We start from the raw sequence: 24,452 nt of genomic DNA, 5'->3' as shown, positions 1-24,452 counted from the left end.
ACGTCTGCATGATGACCTCGGTGTGTACACACCCAACCAAGTGTGACAGGGCAGGCAGCGACAGTTGCATAAAAAGCGCAACCACTTTTACTGGAGGTTATTATTCATCAGCACTGGGCATCAGCTGCAATCACGTAGCCTGACGGTGTCTCATTCCAGTTTCCTGTTGAACCGGACACGTCTAACCAGCTCAAGACAGGCATCAGTATGAGTGGCTTCGGTCAGGTCCTCACAGAGATCGGGGAGTTCGGTACATACCAGAAGCGGTTACTAGCGGCGACATGCATCCCAAACTTCTTCATCGCTTTCGACATGATATCTCAGGTGTTCACGAGCATCAGCTTCCCACACCACTGCAACACAGACTGGATTTTGGCCCAGGGCCCCAACCTGACTTATGAAAAGCAGAAAAATCTGACCCTGCCCGTGGACAGGGATGGGAAGTATGAAAGCTGTAGCATGTACACACCCGTGGATCTGGATTTGGAAACCATTGAGGCGTATGGGATTAATAATACAGTTAAATGTATGGATGGATGGGATTATACGGCACCTGTGGGCTCCTCCAGCCTTGTGAACGATGTAGGTTTACATTATAGACATGTCCTGTTTAGTTGGATGTGATGAGGATACCCATCACCACATTTATTGAACACTTTGTTCTTAGAATATCACCAAATGTACCTGAAAATAGACAAAGCATCTATCTATCTATCTATCTAGAGATAGATGGATTAAGGTAATGCCATTCTGTAAAGTGCGTGTCAGATATCAATTTAAGGTTTTAAAATATAATTTAAAACTGAGTCACAATCAATGGCTTTTTAAGTACATTATCTATTATATAACATCTCAGGATCCTTAAAATACCTTAATGCAGTATCCTATGTCTGTATTCATATAAAGGCATCATGGAGGGTTTACCAAAGAATGTAATGAGGAAGAAAAAAAACAAGTTAAGATTTGGTATGATTTTGCTGACAATTATGTATATCTTTCCTGAGAAATTATCAATTTTTCAAAGGTTTTAAGGTACAACATAAGTCAGATAACGTAGTGGTATAGAAAACAGGAGGTGTGGACTTTGCATGCTCTTGTTGTATTTGTGTAGGTTTGCTGTCGGTGCTCCAGTGTCCCTCCACAGTCCAAAGACTCCTGATATGTTCCACTGATATAGGTGCAGGTGATTTCAAGGCTCTAAATTGCCTGTTACTATGAATGGGAGTGTAAGTGAGTGTGTGTGGACATGATGGACCGGTGTTGTAGAATTTTCCGACCCCCCGCAGAATCCAACTACCGTTGGCATGAATGGGTTACGGTTAGGGTTGGGGGTCAAGATCAGGGAGTTAGGGTTGGGGGGGGGGTTAGAGGGTTGGGATTAGCCTAATTTTTAGCCTCACACCAAGGGGAGTCAGATACTGTAGGGGAGTCGGAAAATTCTGTAACACCAGCACCCAGTCCATAATGTCTCCCTACTGTCTGCCCCAAAGTATGCTGGGATAGACTCCATACACCATGATCCTGATACAGAGTACACTGACAAAAAAAAAAAACTTGCTGGTTATCAGCTACATATCAATGTCACAGGACAGTGAAGTCTTGAATTAGTCAAGAACAGTTGTGTTGAAAGTTAAAATGAAGAGATCGTGGCACATGATGCCAATGAATAAATCAGAGTGAAAGATGAGATGGAGAAGTGGACACGAAACGTCTCTGCTCTTCAAATCCCACCATTCTCATGTGATAATCACATTTTTGATGTTGAAGTTCAGACAAAATCTGAGCTCACTTAAATTTAAGATTAAGATGTACTTTTATTACCTGTGATGGCCTGGCAGCCTGTCTAGGGTGTCTCCCCGCCTGCCTCCCAATGACTGCTGGGATAGGCTCCAGCATCCCCATGACCCTGAGAGCAGGATAAGCGGTTTGGATAATGGATGGATGGATGGATGTACTTTATTAATCCCTGTGGAGAAATTCATCCTCTGCATTTAACCCATCCTATTGCATAGGAGCAGTGGGCAGCTGCAGCACCCAGGGACCAACTCCAGTTCTTCTTTCCATTGCCTTGCTAAGGGACACAGACAGGAGTATTAACCCTAAACTGCATGTCTTTTTGATGGTGGGAGGAAACCGGAGCACCCAGAGGAAACCCATGCAGACACGGGGAGACATGCAAAATCCACACAGAAAGGACCTGGATGGCCTGGGGTTTGAACCCAGGACCTCTTTGCTGTGTGGAACAGTGCTAACCACTGGGCCACTGTGCTGCAGCACAGCACAGAGCCCGACCCAGTCTCGTTTCAGCTCTTGGGCCTTTTTGGATTTGGTTGAGATTTTACTTGTTCTACATTTTTGATTCTGTTGTTTAGTTTAGATCAATGAGATGAACAAATCAGAGAGAACTGACTATTTTCAGGGCAAAAATTTACAGTTTTTGGCCTTATGGAAAATCTGGTCCCATGCTAATTGAAATCATGACTCAACCATTCATACAGTATTCGTCAAACTCTGCTTTTCTTTTTCATAAGAAATAATAGATTTTTACTTCCTCTGGTATAGTTCAAACTTCCTTTTGCAGTTTGGAAGTTTGGAAGTTGCCGTTTACATTCTGTAAAATACTATGCCATAGATTTAGGGGTCATTATACTTCATTCTCTGATAACAACTGCCAAGTTTCACTATTTTGTTTTTGCTTCCAGCTAGCGCACTGCATTTTATTTCATATATCAAACAAGAAACGAGACAATCTGGTTTGACTAAAACTGGATTTTATATTTTATTTGGCTGAAAAATATTGTAGTTTTCCTATGTAATAGTCTGATTCTCTGATCCGTCTCATCTATACCCCCAGTTTGATCTGGTGTGTGACAACAGGAGTTTTCTGGAGGCATCACAGTCCGTCTACATGACAGGTCTTCTAGTTGGGGCCCTGATGTTTGGGACGATGGCTGACAGGTATGGACCCCCCCCCCAAAAAAAACAGCTCCCATACCCATCCCCAGTATGAACCTGTCTATAATACCCACTATAATAATTGCACCTTTATGGCAACTGTACATATTTAATTTAATGACAAATTTTCTGGCACAGGATACAAATCCTCTACACCAGACTCAACAAATTAAAACAAACACCATACAAAAAAGAACCACAATATAGTTATTAAAATCACAATAATCTCAAAAATAATCACAAATCACATAAATACAATAGTCTCTCAAATACATTAGTCTCACAAATAATCATAGTCACACAATACTCACAATGATCACAACTCAGCTTTATAATCGTATAAAAAGTCCTTTGTTGACCAAAATTTATCTAATCTATTTTTAAAAGAATGAACTGAAAGAGCGCACCACATCCTCTGGAAGTTCGTTCCATGTTCTTACAGCACGAATTGTAAAGAAGTTTTTTTTTCTCTTTTTCAAAGTGACACTTTATCGGGAATAGTTTTAAGGAGTTCCGTCTTAACTCATACCTATTATTCCACAAATAGACAACAGGCTCAGCTGTGAAATCATATATTTTGTGTACAAGTTTATAGACTTAAATCATGTCTCCTGTATAGTAGAGTTGGTAATTGTAAATTTCTTAACCTCTCATCATATGACATCTCTTTCAGACCTGGGATTAGTTTAGTAGCTCTTCTCTGAACCTTCTCAATTTTTTTATATTTTTCTTCATAAGGACACCAGACCGAGCTTGCAAATTCAAGATGAGATCATACCAACGATTTATATAATGTTAAAACAATTTCCTTGCCCAAATTTAGAAAAGTTCTTCTAATTAGCGCCAGCATAGAGTTTGCTTTTTCAGAAATGTGCGTGTGAAATTCAATTGAACTATCGACCATGACACCGATGTCCTTTTCTTCTTCCACTTGCTGAACCATTAAATCTCCAACTTTGTAGTTAACCAATTTGGCACTTGTTTTCCCAATGTGTAAATGTTTGCATTTTTATGGATTCAATTTCAGTAGCCACCTATCACACCAGTTACTCATGCTATGGAGGTCTGCTTGAAGACGGGCTGTATCAGTGTCCTTATTAATTACTCTAAATATTTTTGTATCAATCCACAAAAAGGTATGAATCAGATTGTATCACACTTGGTAAATCATTTATATAGACAACAAAGAGTACAGGGCCCAACACAGAACCTTGTGGAACTCCAGAGGTCACCTGTTTCCATTAACCACCACCTGCTGTTTCCTAATATGTAAAAAATCCTGTATCCAGCCTGTAACTCTGTCATCTATGCCACATGATTTTAATTTTGGCAGCAGTCTTTTATGAGGAACTTCATCAAAAGCTATTTGAAAGTCGATATACAGTGCATCCGGAAAGTATTCACACCCCTTCACTTTCCCCACATTTTGTTATGTTACAGCCTTATTCCAAAATGGATTAAATTCCTTTTTTTCTCATCAATCTACACACAATACCCCATAATGACAAAGTGAAAAAGGTTTTGTAGAAATTTTTGCAAATTCATTAAAAATAAAAAAGTGAAATATTGCATGTACATAAGTAATCACACCCTTTGCTATGACACTCAAAATTGAGCTCAGGTTCATCCTGTTTCCACTGATCATCCTTGAGATGTTTCTACATCTTGATTGGAGTCCACCTGTAGTATATTCAATTGATTGGACATGATTTGGAAAGGCACACACCTGTCTATATAAGTCCCACTGTTGACAGTACATGTCAGAGCAGAAACCAAGCCATGAAGTCAAAGGAATTGTCTGTGGACCTCCAAGACAGGATTGTATCGAGGCACAGACCTGGGGAAGGGTAAAAAAAAATTTCTACAGCTTTGAAGGTCCTGAAGAGCACAGTGGTCTCCATCATTCGTAAATGGAAGACGTTTGGATCCACCAGGACTCTTCCTACAGCTGGCCGCCCAGTCAAACTGAGCAATTGGGGGAGAAGGGCCTTGGTCAGGGAGGTGACCAAGAACCCGATGGTCACTCTGACAGAGCTCCAGTGTTCCTCTGTGGAGATGGGAGAACCTTCCAGAAGGACAACCATCTCTGCAGCACTCCACCAATCAGGCCTTTATGGTAGAGTGGCCAGACGGAAGCCTATGCTCAGTAAAAGGCACATGACTGCCCACTTGGAGTTTGCCAGAAAGCACCTAAAGGACTCTCAGATTCTCTGGTCTAATGAAACCAAGATTGAACTCTTTGGCCTGAATGCCAAATGTCACGTCTGGAGGAAACCAGGCACCTCTCATCACCTTGCTAATACCATCCCTACAGTGAAGCATGGTGGTGGCAGCATCATGCTGTGGGGATGTTCTTCAGCGGCAGGAACTGGGACACTAGTCAGGATCGAGGGAAAGATGAATGGAGCAAAGTACAGAGAGATCCTTGATGAAAACCTGCTCCAGAGTGCTCAGGACCTCAGACTGGGGCGAAGGTTTACCTTTCAACACGACAACAACCCTAAGCACACAGCCAAGACAATGAAGGAGTGGCTTCAGGACAAGTCTGTGAATGTCCTTGAGTAGCCCAGCCAGAGCCCAGACTTGAACCCCATTGAACATCTCTGGAAAGACCTGAAAATAGCTGTGCAGCGACGCTCCCCATCTAGCCTTACAGAGCTCGAGAGGATCTGCAGAGAAGAATGGGAGAAATACGCCAAATATAGGTGTGCCAAGCTTGTAGCTTCATACCCAAGAAGACCTGAGGCTGTAATTAATGCCAAGGGTGCCTCAACCAAGTACTGAGTAAAGGGTGTGAATACTTATGTACATGCAATATTTCACTTTTTTATTTTTAATAAATTTGTAAAAATTTCTACAAAATCTTTTTCGCTTTGTCATTATGGGGTATTGTATGTAGATTGATGAGGAAAAAAATGAATTTAATCCATTTTGGAATAAGGCTGTAACATAACAAAATGTGGGGAAAGTGAAGGGGTGTGAATACTTTCCGGATGCACTGTATATGCAATCAACTGACTCCCCTCCATCCAAAGCTGCTGACCACTTATCAAGAACGGTGAGAAGCTGAAGTATAGTCGATCTTCCAGATATAAATCCATACTGCTTGTTACTAAAAAGTCTGTTAGACTTCATATGGTCAACAATATATGTCCTGATTAGTTTTTCCATTGTCTTATATACTATAGATGTCAGACTAACTGGCCCGTAATTTCCTGCTAGTGACTTAATTCCTTTTTTGAAAACTGCTCTGATATGTGCCTCTTTCCAATCACAGGGTAAAGTTGATTCTTCTAATGATTTATTAAACAGCATTGTTAGAGGTTCGGTAATCACACTAGCCAATTCCTTTAAGCTCATAGGATGTATCAAATCTGGCCCTGGTGATTTATAGATGTTAATATCCTCTGGAAGCCGTTTCATATCTTCAAAGGTTATCATAAAACATTCTGTTTGCTGAACTTCCACTCTTGGCAATTCAGGTATGTGCCATTCAGGTTCAATCACAAATACACTGCTGAAATAATCTGACAGTATTTCTGCTTTTTCAATATCTTTGTCTGTTTTGGGGAATTCATATCCTTCTGATAAGTATATAAATCTCCTACTGATGTCTTAATTTTTGTCCTCTTATTAATATAGTTCCAGATGACCTTTGGTTACAGCTTATATTGTCTTGCTAAGTCTTCTTCGTATAGCTTTCTTAAATAACGTGTTGTCATTCTCACAAAGTTTCTAACTCTTCAATATTGCTGTTGCACCACTGCTTTTTTTACTTCTTATTGCCTTTCTTGCAAGAATATTTTTTCTACAATTTTCCGTTTTGTAATACCGTAAAAGGGGAGTTTATGCTTTTTATTCTGGGACCTGGTTTTACTGTTTGGTATGTACTTATCCTCTATTTCTTTCAACTTATCCTTTATTAGTCTCCATTTGTCTTCAACATCATAATTAGACAGGTATTGTATCCAGGAAAAGATTTCCCATCCTCTATGTGCTTCCAAAATTCCCCTTGTTGTAATTTTTTCTTGTCGTTTCATTTCTCACCGTTTTTGTGTAACAAATTACCTTAAACAATATGACACAATGACCACTAAAGGGCCTAAATACTGAATGTCCTCTATCATTTTATCCTCATTTGTAACTATAAGATCCCACACATGTGGCATGTCATCACCTCGCCACCTTGTTGGTTCTTGCACATGTTGAAACAGCAATGCATTCTGAATACAGTCCAGAAACTTAATATCTAGTGATGCAAGAATAGCCCCCTTTGCGTCATTAAAATTCCAGTATATTTGGCAAATTAAAATCACCCATAATTAATTTATGTAAGTACTGTCTAGTTGACACCTCTTCCATTAGAACCAAAAGATTGTCATTGTTAGTTTCTATACCACTATCAGACGTATAAATTAAACCCACCATCAAAAACTCTTGGTTATTGCATTTGATCGCAACAAAAATATTCTCTTGAAACTCTGTCGCTAACGCACTTTCTTTAACTAATAATGATTTATGAATATAAAGATGAATATAAAGCAGTAAACCTTTACCTATATCTTTGTCTATATTCCTTGAAAATAAATTATAACATTCTATACCATCCAAATTATATTCAGCTGGGTTCATTTTATGCTTCCGATTTTTGGACTTAACTTCAGTGATTCCTATAACATGAAGAAGTAGGAGTACTTTCAAACAAGCAATAAATTCATGCATTTTGTATATAGCCACATAATGCTCTCTAAGGGTGGATATTTACAGACATGCTGCCGTTTAACGGAGACAATCTTATGATCAAATCACTGGGTGTTGGGGATTCTCACCACTCTCCTTGCCCCCCGGGGGGGGGGGGGGCACGGACTTTGTAGGTAAATTCCCCAGATGATTTTCGTTGGTTTTCCTTCGCCTCCTCATTCAGAGCTCTCGCTCTATTTCTCGCTCTCAGTCTTCGTAAGATCATTTGCAGTTCTCACTTTTTAAAATGTGTCCCTTTGATGCAATGCAGAGATCTTCCTGAACAAGCTGGTCTTTAGCTCCATGTTTTGCAGAGTAACCAGAACAGGTCCCCTTGATCTTGCCAGATCCTCTATGCCTTCGCTCCTGTTGTATTTTCCAAGCCAGGCCACTCTCACAAATGAGTCTGCGGCCTTGCATGTTTTGAATATATCTTTCACGGTTTCCAGATTCTTTTGTTACTGCTCATCTCTGTTTTCCAAGCTTTGCTCCTTTATTCCAAACAGTACAATATTCCGTTCTCTCGATTTCCTTTTGTCCAGTTCAGCCAGGACGCTATCAAAGGCACGTGTTTTCCTTTGGATCGGCATTTTTCACTACATCAGCCCAACTTGGTGTCCCTTTTTCCTGTTTTTTCAGCTGCTCCTGTATGATTTCAACATCTTTCTTCTCGTCACACTTTCTCTCTCAAAACCGCATTATGCTTGTATCTGGTTTCTGTAAGGTTCCCATACTCCACTTCATCTTTTTTTAGGCATTTTATGCAGTAGCTTTTCTTACATTTTTTACAATTCAGTGACTTCAGACTGCCCGATGAAGTTTGGCATAGTTGACATGCACTTTCTGCACGCACGTCCGAGCCACAGCTGATCGGTGTCTTGAATTTCTCGGTCACGCATCATTAAACTTTTATTATATAAGCCGTACTCAAGACCTTTGCATCTTTTATATTAATTATGTTTAATACAAACAGGGAACTTGATATAATAGGAGTTGTAAAATCAAGCGATTGCAACACATCAAAACATGTGCTAGTTACATAACTTACTGAATAAATGAAGATGTAACATATAACTGTCATTAACGTAGCCACATTGCTGTCCCAGACAAGATATAAAAGAAGTTATTTAATGCCCTAAAAGAATGTATTGAAAACAATCATTTAATGTCGACCATGAAGCAAGGTATTATTACTTTGTTACCTAAACCTGGTAAGGACAAAAGATTTATTGATAACCTGAGACCAATAACATTATTTAATGTGGATTTCAAATTATTTACGCATATTACTGCCAATCGGATGAAAGTAGATATAGGACAGATAATAAGTGAAACTCAGGTGTGGTTTCTTAAAGATAGAGCTATAAATAATAACATTAGGCTGGTTCTTGATTTACTAGATTATAATTATTTGACTGAAGACATGGGTTTCATGTTTTTAGATTTTTACAAAGCCTTTGATTTAGTTTAACATCCATTTACAATAAAGTCTTTAGAATATTTTGGTTTTGGTCCAAAATGTATAAAGGTAATTAATATGATGTATAAAGTTTCTCTTCCCAAAGGAACATCTAAAAGATTTGAGATTAAACGAGGGATTCGATAGGGTTGTTCTTGCTCCCCTTTTTTATTTATTTTAGTTGCAGAATTGTTGGCTATTTTTATTTTTTTTAAAAATGGTCTAGACATTGAGCCTTTAAATGTGCTAGGCAATCATCTGGTCATAACTCAGCTGGCAGATGATACTACCATCTTCCTCAAGAGGTCAGAACAGATCCTCCTGGTAATCAAGAAGATAGATGAGTTTTCTAAAGCATCTGGAATACACTTAAATTTAAAAAAAGTGAACTAATTGCTATACACGACCATCCACTAATAGAGCTGTATGATATTCAAAAAATATATATAAAAAGAAGAAGTAAAATACTTAGGAGTGGTTATAACAAAAGATTGTAAAACTAGAAAACTAAATATTGAGACTGTTATAAAAAAAGTCAATCTATATTCAATTCTTGGTTACAGAGGGATTTATCAATCTTCAGATGTATTTTGATTACTAAAATTGAAACATCTAGAATTATGCACCCAGCTTTTCATTAGCCATTCATGACAATTTAATTAAATCAAGTAATCAAACAAATTTCAACTTTATTTGGAAAAACAAACATCATTATATTAAGAAAAAGGGATGTGGTAAAATCGTTAGAAGGGGGCTTAAATGTGACTATGAGGCAATGAATGGAATGATAAAACTAAAATGGTTACAGCAATTCACACAAAATAATAATGGATTCTGGTTTAATATTCCTTAAAAATATTTAATAAGTGCGGGGGGGGGTAGATTTTCTATTAAGCTGGGATTTCTGTATTGCTAAACTACCTATTTAGCTGTCTGGATTTCATGAGCAGGCTCTCTTATATTGTAAACTGGTTTGTAAGCACAATTTCACTCCACACAGCTCTCTGATCTGGAATAACATCTGTAACAATTTATCCATAGATCTAGATTTATTAATGCCACGCCACTACTCTTAGGACTAGGAAATGTGCTGACAAGCAAGGAGAGTGTTTTGAGAAGGTGAATGGAGTACTTTGAGGGGCTGATGAATGAAGAAAATGAGAGAGAGAGAGAGAGAGAGAGAGAAGGTTGGATGATGTGGGGATAGTGAATCAGGAAGTGCGGTGGATTAGCAATCAGGGAGTGAGGGCAGCTATGAAGAGGACGAAGAGTGGAAAGGCGGTTGGTCCAGATGACATACCTGTGGAGGCATGGAGGTGTTTAGGAGAGATGGCAGTGGCGTTTTTAACTTCCATCCATCCATCCATCCACCCATCCATTGTCTTAACCGCTTATCCTGCTCTCAGGGTCACGGGGATGCTGAAGCCTATTCCAGCAGTCATTGGGCGGCAGGTGGGGATACACCCTGGACAGGCCACCTGGCCATCACAGGGCCGACACATACACAAACACCCATTCCTTCCTAGGGACAATTTAGTACCGCGAATTCACCTGACTTACATGTCTTTGGACTGTGGGAGGAAACCAGAGCCCCCGGAGGAAACCCAAACAGACACGGGGAGAACATGCAAATTCCACACAGAGGACGACCCGAGATGACCCATCAAGGCTGGACTACCTTGAGGCTCAAACCCAGGACCTTCTTGCTGTGAGGCGACCATGCTAACCACTGCGCCAGAGTGCCACCTGCGGAGTTTTTAACTTGATTAGTACAATCTTGGAAAGGGAGAGGATGCCTGAGGAGTGGAGAAGAAGCATACTGGTACCCATTTACAAGAATAAGGGTGATATTCAGAGCTGTAGCAACTACAGAGGTATAAAGTTGATCAGCCACAGCATGAAGATATGGGAAAGAGTTGTGGAAGCTAGGTTAAGAGGAGAGGTGACAATTAGCAAACAGCAGTACAGTTTCATGCCATAAAAGAGCAGTACAGATGTGATGTTTGCTTTGAGAATGTTGATGGAGAAGTATAGAGAAGGTCAGAAGGAGTTACATTGTGTCTTTGTGAATTTAGAGAAAGCATATGCCAGGGCGCCGAGAGTAGAGGTGTGGTACTGTATGAGGAAGTCGGGAGTTGCAGAGCAGTATGTAAGAGTGCATGATATGTATGAGGGCAGTGTGACAGTGGTGAGGTGTGCGGTTGGAATGAGAAGAGGAATAAAAGTCAGCGGGAGCAAGAAGGAATACATATGTGTGAACGAGAGGGAGGATAGCGGAATGGTGAGGATGCAAGGAGAAGAGGTGATAAAAGCACGAGTTTAAATACTTGGGGTCAACTGTTCAAAGTAATGGCGAGTATGGAAGTGAGGTGAAGAAGAACGTGCAGGCAGGGTGGAGTGGGTGGAGAAGAGTGTCAGAAATGATTTGCTACAGAAGGGTACCAGCAAGAGTGAAAGGGAAGGTTTACAAGATGGCAGTGAGACCAGCTATGTTGTATGGTTTGGAGACGGTGGCACTGACCAAAAGCCAGGAGGTAGAGCTGGAGGTGGCAGAGGAGAAGATGCTAAGATTTTAATTGGGAGTGATGAAGAAGAACAGGATTAGGAACGAGTATGTTAGAGTGAAAGCTCAGGTTTGTAGGTTTGGAGACAAAGCAAGACAGGCAAGATTGAGATGGTTTGGACATGTGTGGAGGAGAGATGCTGGGTATATTGGGAGAAGGATGCTGAATATGGAGATGCCAGGGAAGAGGAAAACAGGAAGGCCAAAGAGGAGGTTTATGGATGTGGTGAGGGAGGACATGCAGGTGGCTGGTATGACAGAGGAAGATGAAGAGGAGGTAACAAATGATCCGCTGTGGCGACCCCTAACGGGAGCAGCCAAAAGCAATAGTAGCAGTAGTAGTAGTTATATTCATTATTGAATCTGTACCATGCATCTGAGTAACTGGGCAAAGGGGTGCTGAGGTTAGTTGGGAGATTATTACAGATGGAAGGCTGTTAAAGCAGTGACATACACCTGTCAGTTAAGACCCCCCCCCCTCAAAAAAAAGGACATAGATTACAGGTGTTGTCTCACTTGGGTTCCTTAATTTCCCTATGCCATGCCACTGTTGCTGCTTGCAGAAATCAGGGGAAGCATAATCTTGCCCTTAGCCTCATGTGTCATGTACAAGACATACAAGTACTGTATACACCGGCCTTTACAATCTCTTCTTTTCTGTACTTACCTGCAGGTTCGGTCGTCGTTTCGTGGTCCAGATCTCTCTGCTCCTGCAGCTGGTGGCTGGTGTGGGCTCTGCCTTCTCACCCAACATCTATGTTTATATAGTGTTAAGATTTTTGAGTGGCGCATCCACCGCTGGTGTCATCATCAACATATTTGTCCTAGGTAGGTAACACATTTCATCTTTTTACCTAATGTGTTTCAGCAATTAATCAATCTGATCTAACTTTGATGAAACATTTGAAAAGGGTTTTTTTGTCTTAGTAAGAAAACTTACATGAGAGGAACACTTTTTTTAATTGCAAAAAATACACATACAGGAATCAATATAACAGCAATGTACATACAAACCCTAATTCCAATGAAGTTGGGACGTTGTGTAAAACGTAAATAAAAACAGAATACAATGATTTGCAAATCCTTTCACTACAAAAACAAGATATTTAATGTTCAAACTGATAAACTTTGTTTTTTGCAAATATTCACTCATTTTGAATTTGATGCCTGCAACACGTTCCAAAAAAGCTGGGACAGGGGCATGTTCACCACTGTGTTACATCACCTTTCCTTTTAACAACACTCAATAAGCGTTTGGGAACTGAGGACACTAATTGTTGAAGCTTTGTAGGTGAAATTCTTTCCCATTCTTGCTTGATGTACGACTTCAGTTGCTCAACAGTCCGGGGTCTCCGTTGTCATATTTTATGCTTCATAATGCGCTACACATTTTCAATGGGAGACAGGTCTGGACTGCAGGCAGGCAGGCCAGTCCAGTACCCGCACTCTTTTACTACGAAGCCACGCTGTTGTAACACGTGCAGAATGTGGCTTGGCATTGTCTTGCTGAAATAAGCAGGGATGTCCCTGAAAAAGATGTCGCTTGGATGGCAGCACATGTTGCTCCAAAACCTGTATGTACCTTTCAGCATTAATGGTGCCTTCACAGATGTGCAAGTTACCCATGATGCCATGGGCACTAACACACCCCCATACCATCACAGATGCTGGCTTTTGGACTTTGTGCTGATAACAATCTGGATGGTGCTTTTCCTCTTTAGCCTGGAGGACACGACATCCATGATTTCCAAAAACAATTTGAAATGTGGACTCGTCAGACCACAGCACACTTTTCCATGTTGCGTCAGTCCATCTCAGATGAGCTCGGGCCCAGAGAAGCCGGTGGCGTTTCTGGGTGTTGTTGATATATGACTTTCGCTTTGCATGGTAGAGTTTTAACTTGCACTTGTAGATGTAGCGACGAACTGTGTTAACTGACAATGGTTTTCCCAAGTGTTCCTGAGCCCACGTGGTAATATCCTTTACACAATGATGTCGGTTTTTAATGCAGTGCCGCCTGAGGGATCGAAGGTCACGGACATTCAGTGTTGGTTTTCGGCCTTGCCGCTTACGTGCAGAGATTTCTCTGGATTCTCTGAATCTTTTGATGATATTATGGACTGTAGATGAAGAAATTCCTAAATTCCTTGCAATTGTACGTTGAGAAACGTTGTTCTTAAACTGTTTTGACTATTTGCTCACGCAGTTGTTCACAAAGTGGTGAACCTCACCCCACCCTTGCTTGTGAATGACTGAGCCTTTCGGGGATGCTCCTTTTATACCCAATCATGACACTCACCTGTTTCCAATTAACCTGTTCACCTGTGGAATGTTCCAAACAGGTGTTTTTTGAGCATTCCTCAGCTTTCCCAGTCTTTTGTTGCCCCTGTCCCAGCTTCTTTGGAACGTGTTGCAGGCATCAAATTCAAAATGAGTGAATATTTGCAAAAAATAATAAAGTTTATCAGTTTGAACATTAAATATCTTGTCTTTGTAGTGTATTCAGTTGAATATAGGTCGAAAAGGATTTGCAAATCACTGTATTCTGTTTTTATTCACGTTTTACACAACGTCCCAACTTCATTGGAATTGGGGGTTGTACAACTTCAAACAGAAAACAAACTCACAATGAACAAAACAGACTCCCTATTTAAAATATAGCAATGTTCTATATAATGAAAAAATACATAAACTGAATAACAAATAATAAAATTAAATAAAAAGAAGAAAGTTAGAAAAACAATTGCATTAAAACTGAAAATAAATAAAGAATAAAGAAGCATTAAATTGTGGCTCTCACCCAGCAGGACTGTGAGCTGGGGGCGTGGTTTACGTTCCCGGGCTTGCTGGTGCAGGGTTGTTCCTGCTGTACTTTGGTTTTGGAGCTGAGGAATAAACAGCAAACTCGGCTTCGTCTCCTGTGTTTTTTCCTCATCCTGCCACAAAATCACAGAATTGTCAGAGGATTCTTTAAAGTTAACGTCATAGTAGTTTAACAATTTTATACTCTTGCTGTCTTTTAATAGTCTAATAGAACTTAAGGGAGATTCAAGTTCAAGCAGGAAATGTTGCAAATAAGGTCGGGAATTAGAAAATCTCTGCTTGTGTACAAAGAATTTTGCCAAAACAATTTAAAAAATTAACTACATGTTCCAAGATGTTATTTTGTGAATTGCCATAATAACAAACTATGTCTTTTAGGGTAAAGGAAGGTGTGATGTTTGCGTTTAAGATTTTTTTTTGCAAGTTAGTACTGTTGTACTTGTTCATTTTTATTTAGTGTAATGAATTTTGAGTTTAGTTCTTCGAATATTATGTCCTTAAAGCTGCAGTTGGTAACTCTGGAGAAAAGAGCAAGCGAGAGAGATTTCGAGAGATTTTGAACACAAACACCAGACTCACAAGTCAGGATCCAAACGATTAGCGTTTTTTTAAAAAAAAGTTCTTTGCAGAACCAATCCAAAGTCTTTAGGGCGGGGCAGTCACACTGGGGCGGTGACATGCAGAAGTCGTGTGCTTGTAAACACTGTCGTACCAGCAACACTTGCGTTATAGGACAGCTCAGCCGCAGTCACCGAAGAAAACCAGACAAACAATACACAGTCTGCGAGCTAACATTAATTATGGTTTCGAACTCACCATTACACTACAGTGTGTACTACGTCAACAGCCGCTCCTGAAATAACGGTGTTTGTAGAAGCCGTCTCCACTTTGCTTGGCCAACAAAAGTTTCTGGTGTGCCAAACACAAGGGCGAAATCACCGGCGGCGATCTGGTCATCGAAGTCCCCGCTTTGTTGCTTTCAAAAACTGCACCTGCTCCTCCATTATCGACAGCTAAGGGCGTATGACCAGCACTATAGATTTCTGTCCCTGTGCGGACAACAAGTCGCAGACAGTTGGCCAGGCTTGATAGACCAAGCTTTTCCCGTAACCCGTTGGTAAACAAGCAAACACGTCTTTCTTGTCCTGCGTTAAAAGTTTTAAACAAAGCCACTGTAAATCCTTAATAGCACCAATCTTGTGGACTGAGCACACGTTCGATAAAACTGAATCAAATGATTTAACGTTACTCGGGACATCCAATTCCAGTGTTTTCAAAAGCTCTCCCCGCGTTAGTGATTCGCTATAGCTCCAGTCTGTTTCACTACGGAGGAGGATGCGGAGAGAGCAGTTTCCGGTAAAGCGTGTCCTTGACAAAATGTAAGGGGCGTAGCAGCAGGCGATTGGTAGGCGGAGATTTGATTGTATGGTATCGCGAGACTACACAAACACCAACACCCCCTCCCCTCCTGCTCCTTCTCCAGCCCCGCCCTTTCTGAGGTAGCCCTTCCCCCAAACAAAACTCAGGCTCGTTCATGAGTTCGTTTCGGTGGCAAAAATGAACTCACATGAGCGGTATTTTTTTCGGTAAAAAAAAAGTAGAAATATCTTCGGTATTTTTATTTTTTTTTATATTTTTGCTTGAATATGCAGTTGTTGGCAGCGGAGGAATTGGAAATTTACCTGGAGTCGATTCCAACGCTGCCTGAGCTTCGTTGTCCGCCATTTAGTCCATGGGCCAGACGATATTTCGGTACACTCAAGGTGGCAAAACTTACTTATAATTTTTGAAAGGATCCATGTCTGTAGATGATATTTTGGTATGATAACCATTCCTGAGTGGCAGCTGTATCACAGTTATCAGCTCATGAAGTTAACCACCCGCTAAACTAAATTGCATTTTAGACGCTGGTGCATATCCTGGTTTAGCCTCATGGTCAGGACATTTTTCAATGTTCTATAATATTGTCTTTGGTATCATTTTAAAGGGGACCTTCTTAGCTTTCATTCAAGCCCTGTTGTGGATATTTCTCACAAATATAGAGGTCACTTGAGCTCTTCAACCCGTCAATAACACACATCTTTCTGCAATGTTCGCCTAAACTATATACTTTCTTTTAGCCCTGTGGCATCTAGGAATATCAGGGACACAAAACACAAAAAACTGGAATACTCACAGGACTGTAAAGATTCAGGAAATGTATAATATACCCATACTATTTCATTGTGTGAGGTGATTGTGAGCCTTAAATGAGAACTAGACCAAAGCCAGATAGGTCACAAACTGGTCTCTATACATTTGTTTAAATACACAATCAAAATACATGATAAAAAGGAATACCATAGTGAGGTAATGAACTATTTTAATATTTTAAACAACATTGACATTTACATATACTTAGTCAATGATACATGTAATCCCATATCATTAGTGGGTATATGTAATGGTAATGGGTAGGGTAATGGGTATATGTGAATATGGTTACATTATTGTTATCAAGCTCTGGGTAACCAAGTCCAGAATCAACATCCTGTGCATCAATAGACTACTACCACAGTAATACCATCAGAATCATCACACTGTCATTCATCAAACTGCTCGTTTCTCTCATCATCTGACTCCCCAAGTTCAAAGTCCAGTTCTGGACCATCCTGCTGTTTTTGGTTACTGCAGGTCTGTAACCTGCACATGTCTGTGCATGGAAGTCCATTTGACAGGCACATGCAGCTTGGCATTTTGCATGAATGCACACACTTGCATGTTAGCATTTCCAAGACCACATCTGGTGCAGGTGGGGAGCGCATCCAGTAAATGGCCAGCTTGCCTTCATCGTCTGTCCATCCATACTCAGTAGGGCTTGGCACCACAGGGTTAGCCTGCAGACAGCACTTCCATATTGCTGCCTGATAGTTGGCTGGTTGAACATGCATAAAGAGACAGTCTCTACATGGTGGCAGCTGGCTGGACTCAACCTCTCCCCTTTTGGTGCAGAAGAGCTGGTAACGCAGTTTGTTCACCTCAGCAGTGCTGCTATTAGCAACATACATCCGACAGGTGAACTGCTCAATTTTCTGGAACAGCTCATCACTCACATTCCATGTCTGTCTCAGTTGACTAAAAGTCTCTTGGCATGAAGTGTGCTTTCTCACTATCTTCAGGGCATTCAGCTTCCCTCGACCAGCGAATGCACTGACAGTGTCGCAGCCTGTGAAGGCATGTAAGCCAATTAGGCTGTCACAGATGCTGTCTCCAAGTGAACTTGCCAGTTTGGTGATGTCGACAAACCGTGTGCGGTTCTGAGTCCCACACTTCTGGTAGATGGGACAGGTGATGTCCTTCTGGAAGCCAAGACAAAGCACCATGACATCAGTGTCCTCAGCTGTGATGATAACTGACTTTGAGCCCACATTTACTGCATGCAATGCATGCAGGAGCAGACGGGTGTCCGCTTCTTCATGTGTGGAGTGCAGTTCTGCTGCTTCCTCACACCCATCTTCTGTCAACTTGTAGCAGGTTTCCTCACAGGTCATGTACAACACCTTGCCATGCAGCATAGCTCTGTATCGTGGGAGTTTCAACTCTTCCGCCAGAAACTTGATGAGACTGGTCTTGTTGGAGGAACTGCACAGAAATTTTCTCCACTGCTGGACGTGGTGTCCCCCTGCAAGATTCTTGTACTGGAGAGTGATGTCTCCACCCCGGTTCAGTCGTTCAGCATCTTTGATCGAAGTCTGGTGATAGACATCAAAAACAACATCAATCCTCCCACTCTGTGCTCCCTCATGGAGGACCTGGGTCAAGGCTGACTCTGCCACCTGTGCAAAGGTTTTGTTGTTGCCATTCATTTTTTGGACCAGGCTCATCCCATCAATGATGGAAGTAGATGGGATTGGGATGTCTTCTGCAGGAGATACATTCTTTTCAAGCTCTCTGGCAAGTGCAGCCTTGTTTGTTTTTCGTAAGGACCCATCAGCATTTGCCAGTGCCCATGGTAGTGGGCCCAATGGGTAGGCAAGGACATCCTTCAGATTCACCTTCCTGCTTTCAGCCACCAGGATCATGTGACTGAAAAGGTTTCTATCTGCCTTCAGAACCACATCCTGTGCTTTCTTTCCATGAGCTTGTTTTGTGCTGACATTGGAGAATGTTTTCAGACTTTGCTTGGTCATCTTGTTGTGGAATTTCACAGGTGGTGGGTCTGCATCTAACCTTGTTTGCTGGAATGCTTGGTAGGCCTCTTCTCCTTTCTCAAGAGCTCTCAAGAGATCTATGGTCACATCAGGTGGAGCCATGTTGCCAGTGGAGAGGCTAACCAAATCAATCTCATCAGGGGACATAGGATTGAGCCAGTTATTCTCCATAAGGTCCATGAGAGACTGGACATCTGCTTCATCTCTCTTGATCCTTGGACTCTGTAGATCTGGATGAGACCATTTGCACCTGCCTTGACCTGTCAGGTCTCTCAGCTGTTTGAGGTACATGCTTCTATACTCAGCTGTGAGATAATATTTGGTCACAGCTCCTGGCTTCAAGCTGAATCCCTTTGTCCCTCCAGCTGTTTGGGTGTCTTTGTTCACCGTGTCTTCTATAGCTTGGTCAACAGGGATTCGGCCAAAGGGATTGGTGGAGCCCAGTTGGACTGAGAAGCCTCCTTCCATGAATTCTGTGTACACATCTGGGTGTGTGATGGGCAGCTCAGACATCTGGGCGTAGTAGTAGGGGAGGTAGCGTGCATAATTCATCCTGTCATAAGCAAAGCACCATGGGATCATTGCTCGAATGCTAGCCAAGTGTAGCATCCAGTCTCCCTCTCTGGATGCTCGGATGAGCCCCAACAAGATTTCAACCATGTCCAAATAGGACATCCAGAAGTTCGAGAGGCTGCCGTTTCCACCTCTAAGGAACTCATGGTAGACTTCAAATAGATCCATGATGCGTGTACAAGAGCTGTTCTCGAGGACCTCCTTCAAAGCATGTTGTGAGACTTCTTTCCCAAGGCTGTCAATGGTCTTCAGTGTCTCATTCAGGTGAACCATGTCATTCCTGTGAGTTTCTTCCAACCAGGACAGGAAACCATTCAAGGTCAGTCGCATGAGAGCCTCATACAGGAGCTTGTGTAGTCGCACTGCCCTGTTGTACTTGCGGCCATCCATAACACCAGCAATTGAGCCTTCTGCAATCATGCCAGACTCAATGCAGAGGTCTTTGAGTCCAGCATCTTGGAAACGCTTTCCTATTATTGCCAGCAGTGTGCAGATGGTGTGGAATACCCCAAGCCTAACGATGATATCATGGAACTTGTCATGGTGTTTCCATGTGATCTCGACAGCCTTCGCATACAGGGCTTGGTCAAAGACACAGACAATCTTCCTCAGGCCTAAGCACTGCATGATGCTCAGTGACTGGTTAAGCACCTCGTTGACAGTAGACATTTGTGTCGCTGGAGCATTGATGGTAGGCAGATAGCCTATATTGTCGGGGATGACCGTCATCTCTCCTCGAGTCAGGATGTTGAAGCCTGTCCAGCTGCTGACTGACTGTTCTTCTTGTTGTGACATGCGTGCTAGGACCCAAAGAAGGTTTTTCTCTCTGGCAAGCTTAATATTGGCTGCAGTATCGGCATCTGACTTTTTGCTTTGTGGTGGCCCTACCCGTTGTCCAGCATTGTAAGTTGGTAACATTGGTGGGGGTCCATCAATGCTTCTCTTCTTTGTTTTGGGAACAGTGGGCATGGGTTGGACAGGAAGTGGGTTGACTGGCTTTGCTTGCACAGCAATCCCATTGACTCTGTGAGATGTTCCCTCACCACTGACAGTTTCTTCAAGACGGTCGATATTGTCCCAGGCTAAAGTTGTGAATATGCCAGGATGGATGTTAGCTGGAAGGGCAATGCCACTCCCTGATGATGAGAGTTTCTGGAGACACAGGGCAGTGTTGATCTCTTCCATCTGTGAATAGGACACACTGTGACCAAGTCGGTTGAGGATGTTTATCAACTCTACATTTCCTGTCAACGATTTGACACTGAATGGCAGAACAATGTGCTTGGAAGGCTTGGTATTTCCACATGTCACTGCATATACTATGTCATGGCCAAATGACTGCAGAAGGCACTGCACTCTCTGGGATGCATGATCAGGATCATTTGAGCCTGTGAGTAGAGAGTACAGGAAGATAATGAGCGACTCTGGAATGGTAGGACATTCTGCTTCTGGTTTGACTTCAGGCGGCCAGGTTTGAGGAACATCTTGACTTTTAATGTCTGCTCTCAATTTGATGGCTGCTTTGGCTATAACATCTTGTGCACTGACACTTTTCAGGGTCTGCAGCTCCCTTTTGAGAGACTGATTTTCTTTGGCAAGTTCCCTCATGGACAAGTTATCGGGATAGAGGAGGAATTTTCCTTTCTCATCAGGGAATATCTGCAAGGCTCCAGCAAACTCACTCTCCAGGTTTCGCCTTATGTGCTTCTTGGTTGATTCCTTGACTTGGGCAATGCCTTGGGAGTTCATTGAAGCTACCAGTCTAGAAGAGAGATCAGTCATTGTCATCACTTGAGGATTGCCAAAAAGCTCCATCCTGATGAAGAGGAACAGCTCATTGTATGCCTTATTCACAGCAGCTTCATACTGGGCTGCAGCATCATCATCTTCATTGCTGGCAACCTCTCCTTTGGAAACCTCTTCTTTGGTGTAAAGTCTATAGCATGACCTGTGGTAGTGCCCTTCAGCTGCTACAAGGTCTCTACTCACAATGGCAAGGATTCTGCTGTCCCTTTTCTTTGTGGCTGCACTCCTGATCTTTGCATCAGCTCGCAGTTCTCGACACTGCACCAGTACTTCTCTCGTATTCTGTCTCTTGGAATATTTGCTGTTTTTCTGACAAAATATGCACTCTGCATCATAAGTCCTAGATGTACTTGGAGCATGTCGAGCTACTCTCTTAGATTGTTTCTCTTCAGCAGAGACACAACTTTTCTTTTCTTTTGCAAGGAGGCCATCAAGAATTTGCTTCATAGTGAAGATACTGCGACACTTTCTGTGGTAGTAGATTGCTGGAATCTGTCCCTCAGGAATGTCTTTTGCCAGTTTCAAAACTGGTGCATGATTTCGTATCTGAGCTGCCCTGAGCAGAGTTCTCCATGAGTCGACACTTTGTAGTGAAACCAGCTTATCTGTATCATCAGAACAGTGGATAATGCACTCCACCCGTGGGTGCTTTGGTATTGGGTAAAAACTTGCTTGTTCACCAGTGGCCATATTCAGTCAGTTTTCACCTGCCACATACAAACAAATACATGTAACTTAGGTGTATGAACACTACTAAAACAAAGTTTACTTTGCTTCACCAGCGTCATATTACCATTATTTATCTTACATAGCCACAAATAGATACATTACCTAGTTGCTATGCAACAGCTGTATTTTGTCCACATGAGGCCGCTAAAATCAACACAAGATGAAAGTTCCTCGTAGCCACTTTAACTAATCATATTAACATATACATTAAAAGAACATGCTAACATTATGGGAAATTAGCTTACAATCTTCTCCAGAGTGAGACAAGAAGATAGATACCAGTTTCCTCTATATGTGTTTAGTAGAAAGCTATCTGGCTGCACGTTAGCCTAGCTTAGCACAATGAATGGAAGTACACAGTACTGGTTATCCTTGGTTGTTGGCCAACTAAGAACTGTCCCAGAGTTTAAGCTAGGCTAATCAGTACCAGGGGTGTTGGAATGCTATATTTGTAAAAATCTGGGCAAATACACAATCGTAAGAGGCACAGAAACAGGTTTCCTGAAAGAAAAATGAAATAGCTGCTCATTTGGAAAGGTTATCATGTATTATTTTACTTCTGTTAGTGTACCAAATAAAATGGCATCAGTGAAGTTGTGTCACCTTGGGTGATATCGATATCTGGTCTGACCCATGGACTAACTGGCTTTAGGTCTAGTTAGTTTCTTAGTAATAATGCCCTTCTAATTTAAGGTTCACAATCACCTCACACAATGAAATAGTATGGGTATATTATACATTTCCTGAATCTTTACAGTCCTGTGAGTATTCCAGTTTTTGTGTTTTGTGTCCTTGATATTCCTAGATGCCACAGGGCTAAAAGAAAGTATATACACTCACTGGCCACTTTATTAGGTACACCTTGCTAGTACCGGGTTGGACCCCCTTTTGCCTTCAGAACTGCCTTAATCCTTCGTGGCATAGATTCAACAAGGTACTGGAAACATTCCTCAGAGAGTTTGGTCCATATTGACATGATAGCATCACGCAGTTGCTGCAGATTTGTCGGCTGCACATCCATGATGCGAATCTCCCGGTCCACCACATCCCAAAGGTGCTCTATTGGATTGAGATCTGGTGACTGTGGAGGCCATTTGAGTACAGTGAACTCATTGTCATGTTCAAGAAACCAGTCTGAGATGATTCGAGCTTTATGACATGGCGCGTTATCCTGCTGGAAGTAGCCATCAGAAGATGGGAACACTGTGGTCATAAAGGGATGGACATGGTCAGCAACAATACTCAGGTAGGCTGTGGCGTTGACACGATGCTCAATTGGTACTAAGGGGCCCAAAGTGTGCCAAGAAAATATCCCCCACACCATTACACCACCACCACCAGCCTGAACAGTTGATACAAGGCAGGATGGATCCATGCTTTCATGTTGTTGACGCCAAATTCTGACCCTACCATCCGAATGTCGCAGCAGAAATCGAGACTCATCAGACCAGGCAACGTTTTTCCAGTCTTCTATTGTCCAATTTTGGTGAGCCTGTGCGAATTGTAGCCTCAGTTTCCTGTTCTTAGCTGACAGGAGTGGCACCCGGTGTGGTCTTCTGCTGCTGTAGCCCATCTGCCTCATGGTTCGACGTGTTGTGCATTCAGAGATGCTCTTCTGCATACCTCGGTTGTAATGAGTGGTTATTTGAGTTACTGTTGCCTTTCTATCAGCTCGAACCAGTCCGGCCATTCTCCTCTGACCTCTGGCATCAACAAGGCATTTTCGCCCACAGAACTGCCGCTCACTGGATATTTTCTCTTTTTCGGACCATTCTCTGTAAACCCTAGAGATGGTTGTGTGTGAAAATCCCAGTAGATCAACAGTTTCTGAAATACTCAGAGCAGCCCGTCTGGCACCAACAACCATGCCACGTTCAAAGTCACTTAAATCACCTTTCTTCCCCATTCTGATGCTCGGTTTGAACTGCAGCAGATCGTCTTGACCATGTCTACATGCCTAAATGCATTGAGTTGCTGCCATGTGATTGTCTGATTAGAAATTTGCGTTAACGAGCAGTTGGACAGGTGTGCCTAATAAAGTGGCCGGTGAGTGTAGTTTAGGCGAACATTGCAGAAAGATGTGTGTTATTGACGGGTTGAAGAGCTCAAGTGACCTCTATATTTGTGAGAAATATCCACAACAGGGCTTGAATGAAAGCTAAGAAGGTCCCCTTTAAAATGATACCAAAGACAATATTATAGAACATTGAAAAATGTCCTGACCATGAGGCTAAACCAGGATATGCAGCAGCGTCTAAAATGCAATTTACTTTAGGGGGTGGTTAACTTCATGAGCTGATAACTGTGATACAGCTGCCACTCAGGAATGGTTATCATACCAAAATATCATCTACAGACATGGATCCTTTCAAAAATTATAAGTAAGTTTTGCCACCTTGAGTGTACCGAAATAGGAAATTTTGGGCTCTGGCCCATGGACTAATTGTTATGGATTTCTCGTGAACGCTCAGGAAACTCAGACAGCAACATGATTGACAAGAAGTATGGATAGCCCCTCAACCTATCAGGGCGTAGAGGCCAGAGAGAGGCCCTGATTGGTCAAAGCTTAGGAGAGCGTTAGCATTTTCAGATTCCTGAATACAGAGGCAGGGGA

The 24,452-nt window shown here is 42.0% G+C and overlaps 1 protein-coding gene across 1 annotated transcript in view; it reads left to right on the top strand.

Moving 5' to 3' along the window:
- The first annotated feature begins 207 nt into the window (after nucleotides 1–207).
- Nucleotides 208–24,452, top strand: part of LOC130130158 (solute carrier family 22 member 13-like) — a 57,449-nt gene continuing 33,204 nt past the window's right edge. The window contains exons 1-3 of the mRNA XM_056299894.1: nucleotides 208–582; nucleotides 2,855–2,958; nucleotides 12,391–12,545. Of these exons, the coding sequence (XP_056155869.1) occupies nucleotides 208–582; nucleotides 2,855–2,958; nucleotides 12,391–12,545 (634 nt within the window). The remainder of the gene's footprint in view (nucleotides 583–2,854; nucleotides 2,959–12,390; nucleotides 12,546–24,452) is intronic.

Source organism: Lampris incognitus, chromosome 19 (genome assembly GCF_029633865.1).
Source record: "Lampris incognitus isolate fLamInc1 chromosome 19, fLamInc1.hap2, whole genome shotgun sequence".
Lineage (NCBI taxonomy): Eukaryota > Metazoa > Chordata > Actinopteri > Lampriformes > Lampridae > Lampris > Lampris incognitus.
Note: the sequence above shows the minus strand (reverse complement) of the source record. Positions and strands in the feature narration are given on the sequence as shown.